This window comes from Uloborus diversus, chromosome 8, assembly GCF_026930045.1.
Source record: "Uloborus diversus isolate 005 chromosome 8, Udiv.v.3.1, whole genome shotgun sequence".
Classification (NCBI taxonomy): Eukaryota; Metazoa; Arthropoda; class Arachnida; order Araneae; family Uloboridae; genus Uloborus; species Uloborus diversus.
Window position 1 is genome coordinate 101,822,044 of NC_072738.1, and position 15,589 is coordinate 101,837,632.

General features: G+C 31.7%; 1 protein-coding gene across 1 annotated transcript in view; it reads right to left on the minus strand.

Annotated features, from left to right (window-relative positions):
* Window positions 1–6,920: 6,920 nt before the first annotated feature.
* The window catches only part of LOC129228515 (uncharacterized), a 130,924-nt gene continuing 122,255 nt past the window's right edge, over window positions 6,921–15,589 (minus strand). Inside the window, exons 17-18 of the mRNA XM_054863194.1 lie at window positions 8,287–8,471; window positions 6,921–7,173 (exon numbers count right to left, since the gene is read on the minus strand). Of these exons, the coding sequence (XP_054719169.1) occupies window positions 6,954–7,173; window positions 8,287–8,471 (405 nt within the window). The 3' untranslated portion in view covers window positions 6,921–6,953. The remainder of the gene's footprint in view (window positions 7,174–8,286; window positions 8,472–15,589) is intronic.

Sequence of the window (15,589 nt, forward strand, 5' to 3'; positions counted from 1 at the left end):
CTGACAACACAAGACAACAATCAGTTATTTAGAGTATGAAAAGGAACCTTGGACAAACTGGTTTGAAGACAGCTTGATATAATTTAAAGTAAATACATAGTGCGGCTCTGATAGGTTGAAGCTTGACCTTGACAATTACTTCTCTTTTGGGTTAATAGAGAAGGGTTACTGGTGATGAGCTGAAATTTGTTACCGTCGTAGTACTTTGCCTAAATATTCCAACTCAAATCTGCGCCAATAACTCTCCTTTTTCACTGGATTCCCCCAAAACAAGGAAACATTGCTAAGGTCCAGCTTCGATGTCACACTATATATTAATAAAGAGTAAATAAACAAGCACACGAATTTGTGTTGCTCTAAAACAAATAAATTTCAATCACAATTTGATCCCCAATTGCTTTAAAAGCAACTTTATCTCAAAGCTCGAAATGAATTAATGAGACACTTTAAAGCTTTTAGTTGCACTTAGTAACAAAGCATAAACATAAATTTAACAAATATCAACAAAACAGCAACTTAATCCAAGATGATAAGCTGCATTAAAAGATGAAAATTCAATACTACTTCCTTGATGAAATAAATGAAGTTGATAACGTCACAAATGGAAGACATTTTAGGAATCAGGATCAGAAATGTATTTATGCATAATCAAAAAATTTCTTGAAAAAAGGTAAAAAGAATCACTATGAGTGCCACTATCTGGAGAAAAAAGGCCATGTGTGCCACTTTAAAGTTTTCCAACACTGAATTTCTTTTAAAAAGTTATAACTTATTATTTATAGGCTGATTATGTGATTTTATTAGTATTTTTTTCTCATATAAGTCTTTAAAAAAAAAGCTAGGTTTTTACAGAAAAACAATTTTTTGAGAACATTATTTTTTCAATTTTTAAAATTTTTGAAAAAAGTTTTTACCTACCACTGTTAATGCTCTGCCCGCCCAGTTTAATGCATGACAAATCTCGAATTTTCAGAATTAAAAAAAATACATTTTTCAATGAAATGGTCTTATGCATTACTGCCATAAAATTTAGGGATTCTACTTCACTAAAAAAAGGCAACATTCTGACAATATTTATTGAAACAAAAAGTGGCAAGAGGATGGCAAAATTAGCTTCTATATGTAAATAAAACTAGTGCAAAGACCGATTTTATGATAAAATTTAAAGTTAATGTTAAAAAGGTTTACAATTAAAATAAGAAAATTCTGATTATGAGGAAAAAAAAATATTTGGTTAATGATCAAAATGGAGAAATTGTACTTGGCAATACATAAGTGATACAGCATTAATATGCTGAAATGTATCATAAAATGTGCGCATTAAAATTAAATAAGTACCATAAACATGTTTTTTCTTGCTTCCATAATAAAAACATTTCCAATAAACAATCCCTACAATAACTTCAAGTTAAGATCCCACTCTGAGCAGTAACTCTTTAGTTGTAGTTCAGGAAAATCAGAATAAATGTTACTGAATTAAATCAAGGAATGTAGCGACTGAAGAGCAGATGAATATCAACAAGAGTATAAAAACATATTTAAAAAAAAAACAAAGACAGCACAAATATATAAATATATGTATGTATATATAAAATATCTACCTAAATAACATTCGCTGCTCATGTATTTTGCAACCCTAAAAACTCTAGGACATGTCTCGACTGACACAAGATATGAAATCTCAAGTGAGCAAATTTGCTCTACATATTATATCATGAATAAGTATCAAATTACAACAACAGCATATAATAGCAGAAAGAATAATGCACAACACTCACAATTATAGATCTAGAATGTGAATCAAGTACAATAACTAAATGGAAGATGAGGATATTGGCACGAGATGCCAGATACAAACTAAAGCTTGTATTCTGATTATTTCTCACATTTGACGAAGACACAAAGAAAAAGAGACATAAGAAGGCCTTGGCTGCCATGTTCAAAGCAGGGGACGAACACAAATTCATCAGTCAAAAAGCTAAGAGTAATGAAACATTAATTCAAGAAAGAGTTTACTTTAAAAGAAAGACTTTTTAAGAGACATTGATATTTTAATCAACTTGATTTTGTCTTTTGAACTGAAACGAAATAAACATTTACTAAAGATTATGTAAATTCTAAAAGCAATTACACATGGAAGTAAGGGGATACTATGTTCCTCCGATTATATTCTTTTCTGTTTTTATTTATCTAAGCAGGAAAAAAATCTTCTCCTAATTTCTCTGCAATCTAAGATTCTATTTGCTTTTTGTATTAAAGATATGTCTTTTCCCCCCATTTCCTCAATTTGACTATTTTAATTAAGTTTGGGGAGGGGGGAAGTTTGTAATCACAATGAAATATATTTTGTATAATAAACCTTTGGTTAGTTCTTTATTTGGTTGATCTCTCCTTTCACTCTCATTTCCCAAGGAATATATAAATATTTTAAAAATAATAAGAAATACTGAAGTTTTAAGTGTTTAAATTTGAAAATATTTACTTTAAATTGTGCAGTTAAATCATGCAGCTAACTATACTAACACAATAGGATGAAGATGTTCAATAATAATTAAATTTGATATGCATAAATTTTTGATACTTTCTAGTTGTTTTAATGCACTCATTACAATTGCATTCATCAACGATAGAAAAATCAACATACAAGAAGGAAATTTTTTTTATCATTAACAATAAAACGCTCTAAATAAATATATAAAAAATACTTGAAAACTTAATTTAAGAAATGTTAACAATTTTTGAATCTAAGTCCTCCACGGTAGGTGGACAATAGATTTACTTAGTAAAATATTTTAAACAGGCAGCCAAGATAAAAACTGACAAAATCATAGTTACAATTCAAAATTTTGCTGTAAAAAATAATAATGCAATGCTTGTGCATACAATGGCCTGAAAGAAAAAGTAAATTTACTTTCTCGCAAAAATCTGAAATGGGAAAAAAAGTAATAAAAAACTAAAAAAGATAAAAGGCAACACCATCGAGTTATTTCAATTCCTAAAATTTTGGCACTTGTGGTAGATTTCCCTTGCAATATTCCAGCATTCAATCGGTACATATGAATTATGTACTTGATTATATGTCATCAACACCTATAAATCAGTGGTTTCCAAAAGTTTTGCATCATTATTTTTTTTAGAAAAATGCTTTATAAGACCCATTTTGAAATGCATGTTTTAAATAGGCAGAGACAAAAAAATTAAAAAATAAAATAAATAATGAAATAAAAAATAAATACCAGAAACTTACAAAACAGAGTTATCAAAAGACTATGAAAACAGAGAAAATTTAAAAAAAGAAGATTTACTCTTGTTCATAAAGAGAAGAAGGGAATACAGTCGAGCCCGCTTAATGGAATATCGGATTATAGAATATCCCGCTTAATGTAACAAAATTCCAATGTACTACACCGTTGATGTGTGTTATTTTTATCCCGGATATTGGAATATACCGCTTATTAGAATAATTTTTCCTGGCAAATTGCCTATTCCATTAAGCGGGCTCGACAGTACCTGTTTAATTTCTATTAGTAATAAGATTTGTATACATTTGTTGAGAAGAAAAATGCAGTTTTTTTTTTTTTTTTTTTTGAGCAAGTTACGGGGAAAAGATCCACAGTTTTAGCATATGGTCTAATATTATCAAGTAGTTTCAAAATCGTTTTTATAAGATTTTGAAACTACTTGAACTTTACAAACAAAAATAGATGTCTAAGGGGAAAGTTGCAGCAAAATAGATTAAATTAAATACATCTGAAATAATTTACCAATAAATATGATAATAACCTAAAAAATAATGAACTCAAATTTCAGGATTTTTCTTTGGGTGTAACAAGCCTACTACTAGCTACCTACTACAATGCTACTTACAATATATGCGGTGGTTATATTTCTACGCTTTTTTGACCATTATAAAGCAAAGTATTAAAATTAGTATTATGATACTTTGAAATCCTTACCTTTACTTACTCTGTGCTTTTATAAGCAAAAAAAAAAATAAATAAATAAAATAAATTTGGGGTCGTGGTAGCCCGATCGGTAGAGTGTCGGATTCGGGGCCGGAGGGTCCTGAGTTCGAACCTCGATGGTCGAAGATCCACCGTCGTCATTAACGGGGACTGGGCGACGTTAAATATGCTCATGGTCTCAATGTCCTCCAAGTGAAACGATACCTTTGGGGGTGCTAGTACAAGGTAGCTATTAGCTCCTGGTCTAGTTCTAAATTCTCATTAACTGTTTGATCCGGTGATGGTGCTGCCATCTATCAGTATAAAAAATAATGGAGGCAAGGCACTTAGTATGCAGTCCTCGACATAAATACAGTTGTAGTCAGTTGTGACTCGGAATCGTAGAATCTTAAAATAAATTTAAAAAAGAGAGAATTTTTGCGCTTTTCAACGTTGTTTACGTCATGCCTTTAGGGGTTGCTCTCAAAAGTGCTGGAAGTAAAAGGAAACTTCAACCGTTCGAAATTTATCGTAAAATTAAAACCAAAAACCTAAAAACCTACAAACCTGCCATAAGGCCATACAATCGTACAAAAGGACCGAAAATCTTACAATGTATGGCCAACTCGTACAAGTTGGCAGCTATGGCAATGTATAATAATGCCAGTAATATTATGCAAAGGCTAAATTAACAATAAAAGATACTTTCGGCATCGTCTTTGTGCTTTTGTTCACTAATCTGACTGAATTCTAAAGACTTGCAAAGTTACATAAGACATGTAAACTTGATAAATTGTTTGAACTAAACTGCACAAAAGTGTTAAAAAACAAAAATATCCCCCCCCCCTCAAGTAAGGCAGAAAATAAAGAGAACTTGACTTAAAAAGAGTTTGCCCAAGTCATTAGTGGTCATGATGCACATTTTGGAAACCACTGCGAAAATTACTTTAATACAAAATACAATGAATCAAGTAAAATCAAGTATAACACTTTCATAAAAACTAAATAAAATAAATAACGTAAGAAAATTATATTTTTTATAATAATAAATAATATTTGCAAAAATGTGATTAACAGTTTTACAATATGCTCTCCTTTTTAGCAAGAAAATGACTTACCGTTACATTAATTTGAAACTTCTATTAATGCAAAGCAAACCTGACAGCAACCCGTTTTGTGTAATATAATAGAAGTTACTTACAATATCAATAGCACAAAACATAACAAATCTTGGTTAAGTGCCTAATTTAACAACCTATGTGAGTCACTTTTTAACTCTATAGTGATTTCAGGTTTGTTTTACATCTAGTTTAGTATGAGATTGCAAATATTCTCTAAAATTTGACATTTTTAAAAAAAGATAATTTAATAATCAAGATTATTTATTCAAAAACAATAAATTAAACTAGCACCTGAATGTGAACTTAGTAAAATTGTCATGTGGAGCTATTGTTTTCAAACATAAAACTTGATATTAACTGCAATGAAATGAATATATAAAGAATATCTATATATTTTAAAAAAGAGTAAAAAAAACAGAGTGGTACAAAGATAAGTAACATTTACAATTAAAAATATTTATGAGCAATGTATTATATTCAATGATTATATGTGAGATGTGTTTCAAAACTAAAACAAGGGCCAATGCAAAAAAAATAATAATAATAAACCTGGAATGTTCTAAGAATTAGGTAAAATTAGCAGTTTAATTGTTTATTTTAAATTTTAAAACTACTATAACAGCAAGGTTTGACAAATAATGGGGGCTAAAAGGTCTAGATTTTCAACATTAGCAGAACAAATGATGAGAACAGAGCCCCTATTTTACTAAAAATGAGAATTAACTGTCTGAATAACTATGATTTTCAATATTCGTTTTATACAGAATGTTGTAAGTTAATTCTTTAATCTGCATCAGTTTTTCAGGCACTTATTTCAAGAATATTATGACATAAACATAATTTCAAGTTCTGTTGTCAAAGCTGTAAAATTAAATAAGAAAAGGTGATATGAAAAATGATAGAAAAACAATGTCGTGTAGAAATTACAATATGATGTAGAGGTTATGGGAAATATGAGTGGGGCCCAAACATTTTTGCAAGTCTCCTAGTCTTTTTTAGAGAATATCAATAACTGATAACAGTAACAAAAAGGGACTATGATGACACATTTACTTACGGAGCATAATGACTTGAACACAGATTTGCTATCACATAGATATTATATCATATATATATATATATATATATATATATATATTTATTTGACGGAGTATTGTAACATTAGCTATGAGTTATATTTTTATATCATTTACAAAAAGTTTACTTCAAAGTCACATACTGTTGTAGAATTAAAAAACTTTTAAGAAGTAAAAAAACATTTTATAATAATTTACAACATTTTGACAAGCAGTATAACTTATTTCCAATTTTTTTACAAGTATGTTCCTTGGCCCTTGGTTTTATACACACCTTTAAAAAATTCAAATGAAATATTGATGATGTTCAAAAACAGAAATAGATAACATTATTTCATTACAAACTTAAAAAATATCAATTATTCTAAAAAATAAGAGTTAAAAAAATTAATATTATTAAAAAAGTTATTTTGACTCCAAAATATAAACGTATTTCTTTAACGACCTTTTTCAATCATTGCACAGTTGACAAAATAAATACTGTATATCAATCAAAATCAAATTTAATATAAGTTTTATTTGTTTTGTACTTTTCCACTTACAGTATCAAAATCAATTAAATTAACACAATTAACTACACTAGCTCACACACATTATAACTCAAAATAGATACCACTAAAATTAAGTTTCAGCTTCCATTTTTATATAAATGACTAAACTTGGACCAAAATAAATAAAGTAATAAATAATCAATATAAATAGTTTCGTAATAAAAAAAATATGTTACTGATGTAACAACTTACACACATGATTGCAACTGAATAATGACTTATGTTGTGAATGTCATGACAAAAGAGATTGTGCTGACACTTCTACACTGGAGGTGGACCTCTCAAGTATCTTAATTGTGGCAAAACAGAGAACTCAAAATTGTTCATGTTCTCACAGCAGTTAGGTTCCATGTAACATGACATACAATACAGAATAACCAAAGCACATTGTATTGGAAATGCAGTTCTAAGTGCACGCCAGAAGCAAGATCGTTCTTTTGTACACACCTTCTGTTCTGCAGACTTTGCATCGTTTCTGTCACTGCAATAAAATAAATAATTTACGAAATGCCATTAGACAAATCAAATGGTACTGGAAAAACTTATTTTGTAACAAATTAAGATAGCATTAAAAAAATGAGATAAAACTAGATTGAGAAATTAGTTTACTTTTTGCATTGATGAAATAAATTTATTATGGGAAGGGAAAACATCTTTAAAACACAAAGTTTAAAATCATCGCAATTCCATTCCAAAATATTGTAACAGCAGAAAATATAATTTTATTTCTCTTCCATTTTTATGGGGGAAAATGCAAAAATAAATTTGCCTGTTGAAAATGCAAAATTATAACAAAAAAATAGCAATAATAAAATTTAAAATGAAATGAATCTTAACCCCTTGACTTCCAGGGCACACCATACTGTTTTTTTTTTTTTTTTTTTGTGTGTGTGTATGTGTGTGTTTGGACACCATAATAAGATAAAAATCTAAAGTATCTGTACACATGGCTCAAAACTATCTGCAGGAATGAAAATCAGTTAGCAGTGGGTAGGTAAAATTTTTAGCAAGAAAATGCCTTTTGCTTTCAATCATGTATTCGTGAAAGCAATAATGAACATTTTTCATGAATTTATCTTCAACTTTTGAAGAAAATTAGGGTTTAATATGGATATTATTAACAATTTTCAGCTAATGCACACACATACAGCAAAGGTATCTGCACAGCGCCAAATGATATACAGGTAATATAGACACACGGAGTGCATGCATGCATCTATATTATCTAGCTATGGAGGACATATAAAAATGGGTTGCAGTTGTCCTGTTTTACCCGAGTTGTTTTTACATTTAAAAATAAAATTATGAGCAATAAATACAATTTAATAGCAAATAACATCATTTTTAGTTCATTTTAAGTAGAAAATACAAATACAAGTTTACATATAAGTAATGCTGATAATATCGTCGCCTCAGAGCAAGGGTAGGATATTTTACTGTTATTCCTGGGATTTGATGTCCTACTGTTGCTCTGAGGCGATGATATAAGCACATAATAGAAAAAAGCGGCTTGGATATCAATGTGTTAAACATAGGAAACAAAACTTTCAAGCATATAATATACATGAAGAACTTTTCAGTTTCAAAAACTTACCCATCTTTCATGATAGGAGGATTTGAAAGTAACACAGATTCTTTTAAGTTTTCACTTGTACTTTCCACAACACAGCACTGAACTGCTTCTTGAGAGGAACTGTTTTGTATGTCCATTAAAATATCATATTGATCAGCAACCAACACTTCTGCTGCTGTGTTCTGATGGAAATCCTCAGCTATCACCTAATGAAAAAATGTAGTAAAATGTATCTAGATTAATACATTTTTACTAATAATTTAGTAATAGTTAATTTAGTAAGATATTTTCAACTTTGTAAAGAGTAACATAGAACTTACATGAAACCCTGTCAAGTACAGAAATACTGGTCTAATTTAAGAAAACTTGAATAAAACATGTCTTCAGAGCGAAAACAAAACAGCATGGTCAAAACCAGTGATGTTCCCATCAATTTTTCTGAGGGTAAGGGGGGGTCCCAGTAATCCATTATGCACAATATGTGTATGTGATCATACACATAATGCAGGGATAGAAGTGACATTTGCCAACAAAAATATAGGAAAATATAGGAATTTTCTGAAAAAAATATAGGAATTTTTCGAAATAATATAGGAACATTTTGAAAATAAAAAAAAGAGAACATACAGGAATTTTTATAACAAGGCAGGCCAGTAGGACATTTTTTTTTTCAAAATGCAATACAGTCGAACCTGTCTACCTCGAATTTTACGGCACATAAGAAAAATTCGAGATATGAAGGCTTCGAGATACAGAAGTTTTGAAAAAAGTTCTAAAAATAAGTAATTGGAGCAATGACTCGAAAGTAAAACTTTGGGAGCAATTTTACTAATCAACAATGTCCCCTTCCTCTCAGTTTCAGAATGGATTTAATTGCTGGAAAACTTGCTTTTTGTACATAAAGTTTTAATTCTGGAGGATTATGTGACTGCTAATATTAAGAAAAGTGCTTTCTGTCTCCAAATTCCAGTCAATAAAGATTGTTGTGGATGGAATTCAAGAAAGACACTTAAGTCGAAATTCGAGTTATGCAGGTTTTCAGAAAATTTCATTCAAGACAAATATGGGGGAAAACATTGAATTAATACTTTATGTGCAGGGAAAATGAAAAACTTCGACACAGAGAGGTTTTTGAGATAGGCAGGTTCGAGATAAACAGGTTCGACTGTCTATCTCTATTTGATTAAAAACATGTAATAACACTACCTGACATAAGTGCAATACATACGCATAAATAAGTCTAAAAATACAATTCTGCTTTGTTCTTAGAATTTTAAGCACTTAAGCATCTTGTCTGATTCCATCCCGTGAATGACCAAATATGGCGACTATGTTTCACACGTAGCTGCTGGTCCGGTAGCTTTCCGGTTGGAAAAAAAATGATAGCTCCAGATTTACCCTATTATGTTGTTTGTATATTTATTTTGTGAATGAGCTGCTTTTGAATGTGGAATTTTGTGAATGGGGCCGCTTTTACGATGCATAAATTTGTGAAGGGGCCGAAAAGCGGACCCAATTTGTGTCTGGAACGACCCCAAAGTGTGCATGTCTTTCCGACTTCCTCAATTCTTTTAAAATCGAGAACAGCTTTGCGTATTCTTTTTTGAAAACTTGGCTGTGCGGCCTCTTCGGAGGCATTATTATTAAAATGAACGTTTAGTTGATACGTGAACTGCAGCACCTACATTCCACACAATTAAAACCAAAACAATCGAAGTTGAGATGAGCTATCCCGCAAGTAGCAATAATTGCAACCGTAGCCAAACGCAAAGTTCCGAAAAAAGAAAAAAAATCGTGCGTGTGGAGACCTGAAACGGTAAGTGGCCGGAGAGCCCTTCCTAGAATGACATCATCAAAACCTACACAGCCCATGTGACCATCATGATCGCCCAAGTTCATCGACGCCAAGTTCGAAAGTGAAGTTTTGAGGACTTGCGCAGGAGCTTCATGGGCTCAGAATTGAGCTGCAGAGACGAGCTAAAGTCAAACGCTGCTCCACTCAGGAAGAAACACAGTACAGGGCACTCAACACATTTTAGCTTTAGAAAAGGAAAAGACCATTTTCAACTAAAAAGAGGACTAAAGAGGACCAGTTAGGATTAAAAAGATGACCTTGGGAGGACCATTCATTTAATTTCACGGAAGCACCAAAAGGCAAATTAGCTGCCTGCTGCTAAATCCATGAAGATAATTTGTTAATTAACCATAATACTGAGATTTTTAATGATACAATTCCTTTATCTTCTGCACAACTGTTCTTTTTATCCATTGAATAATAATATTATTTACACAAACATTTGGATGGGAGGGGGGGGGGGGGGTTGCTGGTAGTCCCACAGAAGGATAGATGTTTCCTTAGTTTAAAATTATTTTTGTGTTTTTCTGTCTTGTAATGCTTCTTAATAGCATTATACCCTTCACAACCGATATGAATCTATCACACACCAAACAGATCTACTGTATTCAAAGTTTTCCTAAAAATGTCTGAAATGCTCAATCACAAAGGGAAGCAGATCACATGAGGCTTAGTTTTGCTATTTTCATATTCAAAGGATATTTTCAAGAATCATAAAGCTTACATTAAAAAATTACTCCATGATTGCAGGGCCATGAGTGCTTTGAACTTTTATGGGGGGGGGGGAAATCCCCCCTTAGCAGGCATCATGCCGCCTGCCTCTTCTAGTGGTCAGAGAAGTCTGACTGCGACAGGAAGGTCCGGGTTCGAATCCCGGCTCGGGCATGGACGTACTTTCTTTTGTCCTTTCTTTGTGTGAATCTAATGTTATGCTGTGAATAATTGCCTACCCTATAAACTGGTCCTTATGACATGTGTGTACTGTGCAAATCGGACTTCACACCAAATGACAGTGCGGTTGGAAAAATGAAGCAGCGCATCCCAAATTGCCAGCCTAGCTGGCACATGAGAACAACAGCAGGCACCATGACAATGAAATGATGTACACAAATTCAACTTGATGAAATTACATACTTCAACTTTGTTTCATATACAAATGCTACTTTAAAATGCTATGTACTCAATTATTTAAATTTAATATCCCCCCCACACAAAAAAAAAACAGTAATAAACGAATATAAGCAAAGAATAATCAAAATTAAGTTTGAAAAACTAAATAAACTCGAATTAAACACAAAAATTATTAATTTTTTAGTTATTTAAATAAAAATTAAAACGCATCATGTCAAAAGAACTTCTAATTGTCATAAATATAAAAATATTTATAAGATGCAAAACTATTGAAAGCTCACAGAAGCATATTTTCACGAACCAAGTTCAATGTTGGCATGTTTCCCATAAAACATTTATTTTCTACTAAATTAAACATAAAACATGCTAATCTAAGGTGGCATATGGGAAAATAACATTCGATTGGGAAAAATATTTCAACATTTACATGATTCAAAAAGATTGAAATTTCAATTCACAAAAAGCAATTTTCCACGAAGTCCGAGTAAGTTCAATGTTACCGTGGTTTCCAAAATAATTCCTTCGTTAATTATTGAAATTAAATGAAAAATAAGCTAATCTAAAGTAGCATATGTCAGAATAACTTCCAATTGTGGAACACATCAAAATATTTATAAGATGCAAAAGGATTGAAACTTCAAACGCGAGATGCAATTTTCCGTGAAGTCCGAATAAGCTCAATGTTGTCATGGTTTCCAAATTTTTTTCCTTCTTTAATTACCAAAATTAAACGAAAAATAAACTAAACTAAGGTAGCATATGTTAAAATAACTTCCAATTGTGGAACACATCAAAATATTTACAAGATGCAAAAGGATTGAAATTTCAAACGCGAGAAGCATTTTTCCGCGAAATCCGAGTAAGTTCAATGTCGCCATGGGTTCCAAAATAATTCCTTCGTTAATTATTGAAATTAAATGAAAAATAAGCTAATCTATAGCAGCATATGTCAAAATACTTCCAATTGTGGAACACATCAAAATATTTACAAGATGCAAAAGGATTGAAATTTCAAACGCGAGAAGCATTTTTCCGCGAAATCGGAGTAAGTTCAATGTCGCCATGGGTTCCAAAATAATTCCTTCGTTAATTATTGAAATTAAATGAAAAATAAGCTAATCTATAGCAGCATATGTCAAAATACTTCCAATTGTCAAATACATCAAATTGTTTACAAGATGCAAAAGGATTGAAATTTCAAACGCGAGAAGCAATTTTCCGCGAAGTCCGAATAAGCTCAATGTTACCGTGGTTTCTAAAATAATTCCTTCGTTAATTATTGAAATTAAACGAAACATACGCTAAACTAACGTAGCATATGTCAAAATAACTTCCAATTGTGGAACACATTAAAATATTTACAAGATGCAAAAGGATTGAAATTTCAAACGCGAGAAGCATTTTTCTGCGAAGTCCGAATAAGCTCAATGTTACCATGGTTTCCGAAGTAATTCCTTCGTCAATTTCCGCGAAATCCGAGTAAGTTCAATGTTGCCATGGTTTCAAAAATAATTCCTTCGTTAATTATTGAAATTAAATGAAAAATAAGCTAATCTATAGCAGCATATGTCAAAATAACTTCCAATTGTCAAAAACATCAAAATATTTACAAGATGCAAAAGGATTGAAATTTCAAACGCGAGATGCAATTTTCCGCGAAGTCCGAATAAGCTCAATGTTGTCATGTTTTCCAAATTTTTTCCTTCGTTAATTACTAAAATTTAACGAAAAATAAGCTAAACTAAGGTAGCATATGTTAAAATATCTTCCAATTGTGGAACACATCAAAATATTTACAAGATGCAAAAGGATTGAAATTTCAAACGCGAGAAGCATTTTTCCACGAAATCCGAGTAAGTTCAATGTCGCCATGGGTTCCAAAATAATTCCTTCGTTAATTATTGAAATTAAATGAAAAATAAGCTAATCTATAGCAGCATATGTCAAAATACTTCCAATTGTCAAATACATCAAAATGTTTACAAGATGCAAAAGGATTGAAATTTCAAACGCGAGAAGCAATTTTCCGCGAAGTCCGAATAAGCTCAATGTTACCGTGGTTTCTAAAATAATTCCTTCGTTAATTATTGAAATTAAATGAAAAATAAGCTAATCTATATCAGTATATGTCAAAATAACTTCCAATTGTCAAAAACATCAAAATGTTCACAAGATGCAAAAGGATTGAAATTTCAAACGCGAGATGCAATTTTCCGCGAAGTACAAATAAGTTCAATGTTGTCATGGTTTCCAAATTTTTCCCTTCTTTAATTACCAAAATTAAACGAAAAATAAACTAAACTAAGGGAGCATATGTTAAAATAACTTCCAATTGTGGAACACATCAAAATATTTACAAGATGCAAAAGGATTGAAATTTCAAACGCGAGAAGCATTTTTCCGCGAAATCCAAGTAAGTTCAATGTTGCCATAGTTTCCAAAATAATTCCTTCGTTAATATTGAAATTAAACGAAAAATAAGCTAAGCTAAGGTCATGTCAAAATCACTTTGGATTGTAAAAACATCAAAATATTAACAAGATGCAAAGGGATTGAAACCTTAAACACGAAAGCAATTTTTCGCGATAAATCAAACCGAATATATATATATATGTTCAGAAAATTGCACTATTGAAACACAATCCAATGATTTTTGAAAGAATTCAAGCAATAGAGAAACTTTTCATACATTTTCAAGGTTTTCAAGCACTTGAAAAAAAAAAGACCTTTTTTTTCCAATAACCTTTCAAGGTTTTTTTAATGGGCGTACGAACTTGGTTTAACACGCGCTGCGGCGGCGTGTTTGGGTGTACAGTAACTTTTAACGAAATGAAAAAACTTTTAAAATGTGATATTTAAGTAAAAACTATGTAAAAGCGGACTAATCAGACTGAAATGTTAAAAAGCGGTCTAAAGCGGACTTTACCATAAAAAACGAACTTTGGCGGGAAAAGCGGACCATTTGGGAGCCCTGCTTAGATAAAATGGCGTCTGCGCGTCGCTCGCGGAAATGCAGTAGCAAAAAGTCGGGGGGAAAAGTAAAAAAAAAAAAAAAAGGAAGCGGAAACTGAAAATATAGGAAAATATAGGAATTATAGGAAAATAGGAACCTTTTTCAGAAATATAGGAAAATATAGGAATATAGGAACGCTGCGATGCCTGCATAATGCCTAAAACATGTCTGAAAGTATACGGCGTGCATGGGAACACTCCTGGTCAAAACAGGAGAAACCAGGTTTGATCTTAGGTATTCCAATCTTTCTACTCCAACCTTGATGGTGATAATAGCCAAAACTGATGCCACATTCATGAGAAATTTGATTATTAAATAAGAATTCCTTCCCCTTTCCAAAACTGACTGAATTGTTGATTAAAATTTCAACATGGAATTTGGACAAATATATTCAGTGCACTTTAAATCTGTGAACAGGATTTTAAAAGCAGATTTTCAAATTTCGTGAGAATCGAATTTTTAGAAAGGCACAGAGCCAGCGAGGGTCATGCCCCCCCCCCCCCCCACATTTATGGGATATAATGACACTTGTGACCCCTTCCAGATATGACCCAGTCCAAAACCATCTCTGCCGTTGCACCCTCGGCTCTGCGACCCCCGGACGGCGAAACCTGAGGCTTAAAGCTAAGAGGTGGGATGTGTGCGGGGAAAAGTCCAAAACCATAAGTTAGCTCCATCCTTGATTCTTCAGACACCTTTGCCTTGTTATTCTTTGTAGATATTAACGCTACTGTGAGTAGGTAAACGGCAGGGCAGTATTAAAAAAAAAAAGAGCTTTTGAGATATTTGAAGAAACTTGTTTTTCAGTCCCTGCAAGCAATAGAGAAACATTGGAATTTGATCTTTTCATGTGTTATTTTCAGTTCTTGCAAGAGAATGTAAGTCCTTTTGTTCCAAACCTCAGATGTCCTTCATATGTGTATTAATTGCATAAAACACTTTTATAATAGGTAACCCGACGACTTGAACATTAGTACATATAGCGCAAAGCTCCGGATGAAAGTTTTTAAACCCTCCCCAAAATTATTTTCTGGTTACAACCATGATTCAAATTTAAAGTATGTCAAAAGAAAAGTATCCAGGAATACATAAACATGCAATTGCTAATGCTACTTTCCTCTTAAAACTCTGTTGTAAGCTTCACAGCCTCACTTAATTTTCTGCCTACACTGCTTATTCGACAGATGTGAATACTACCTATCTTTGTTAATTTATTTCTGTGGCCCTCGGAAGAAAAAAGAATGAAATCCCCCACTATAAGCCCTTCTAATTGCAGGTCATAATATAACCAACCAATGAAATCATCATTAATTGGGTAACATTCC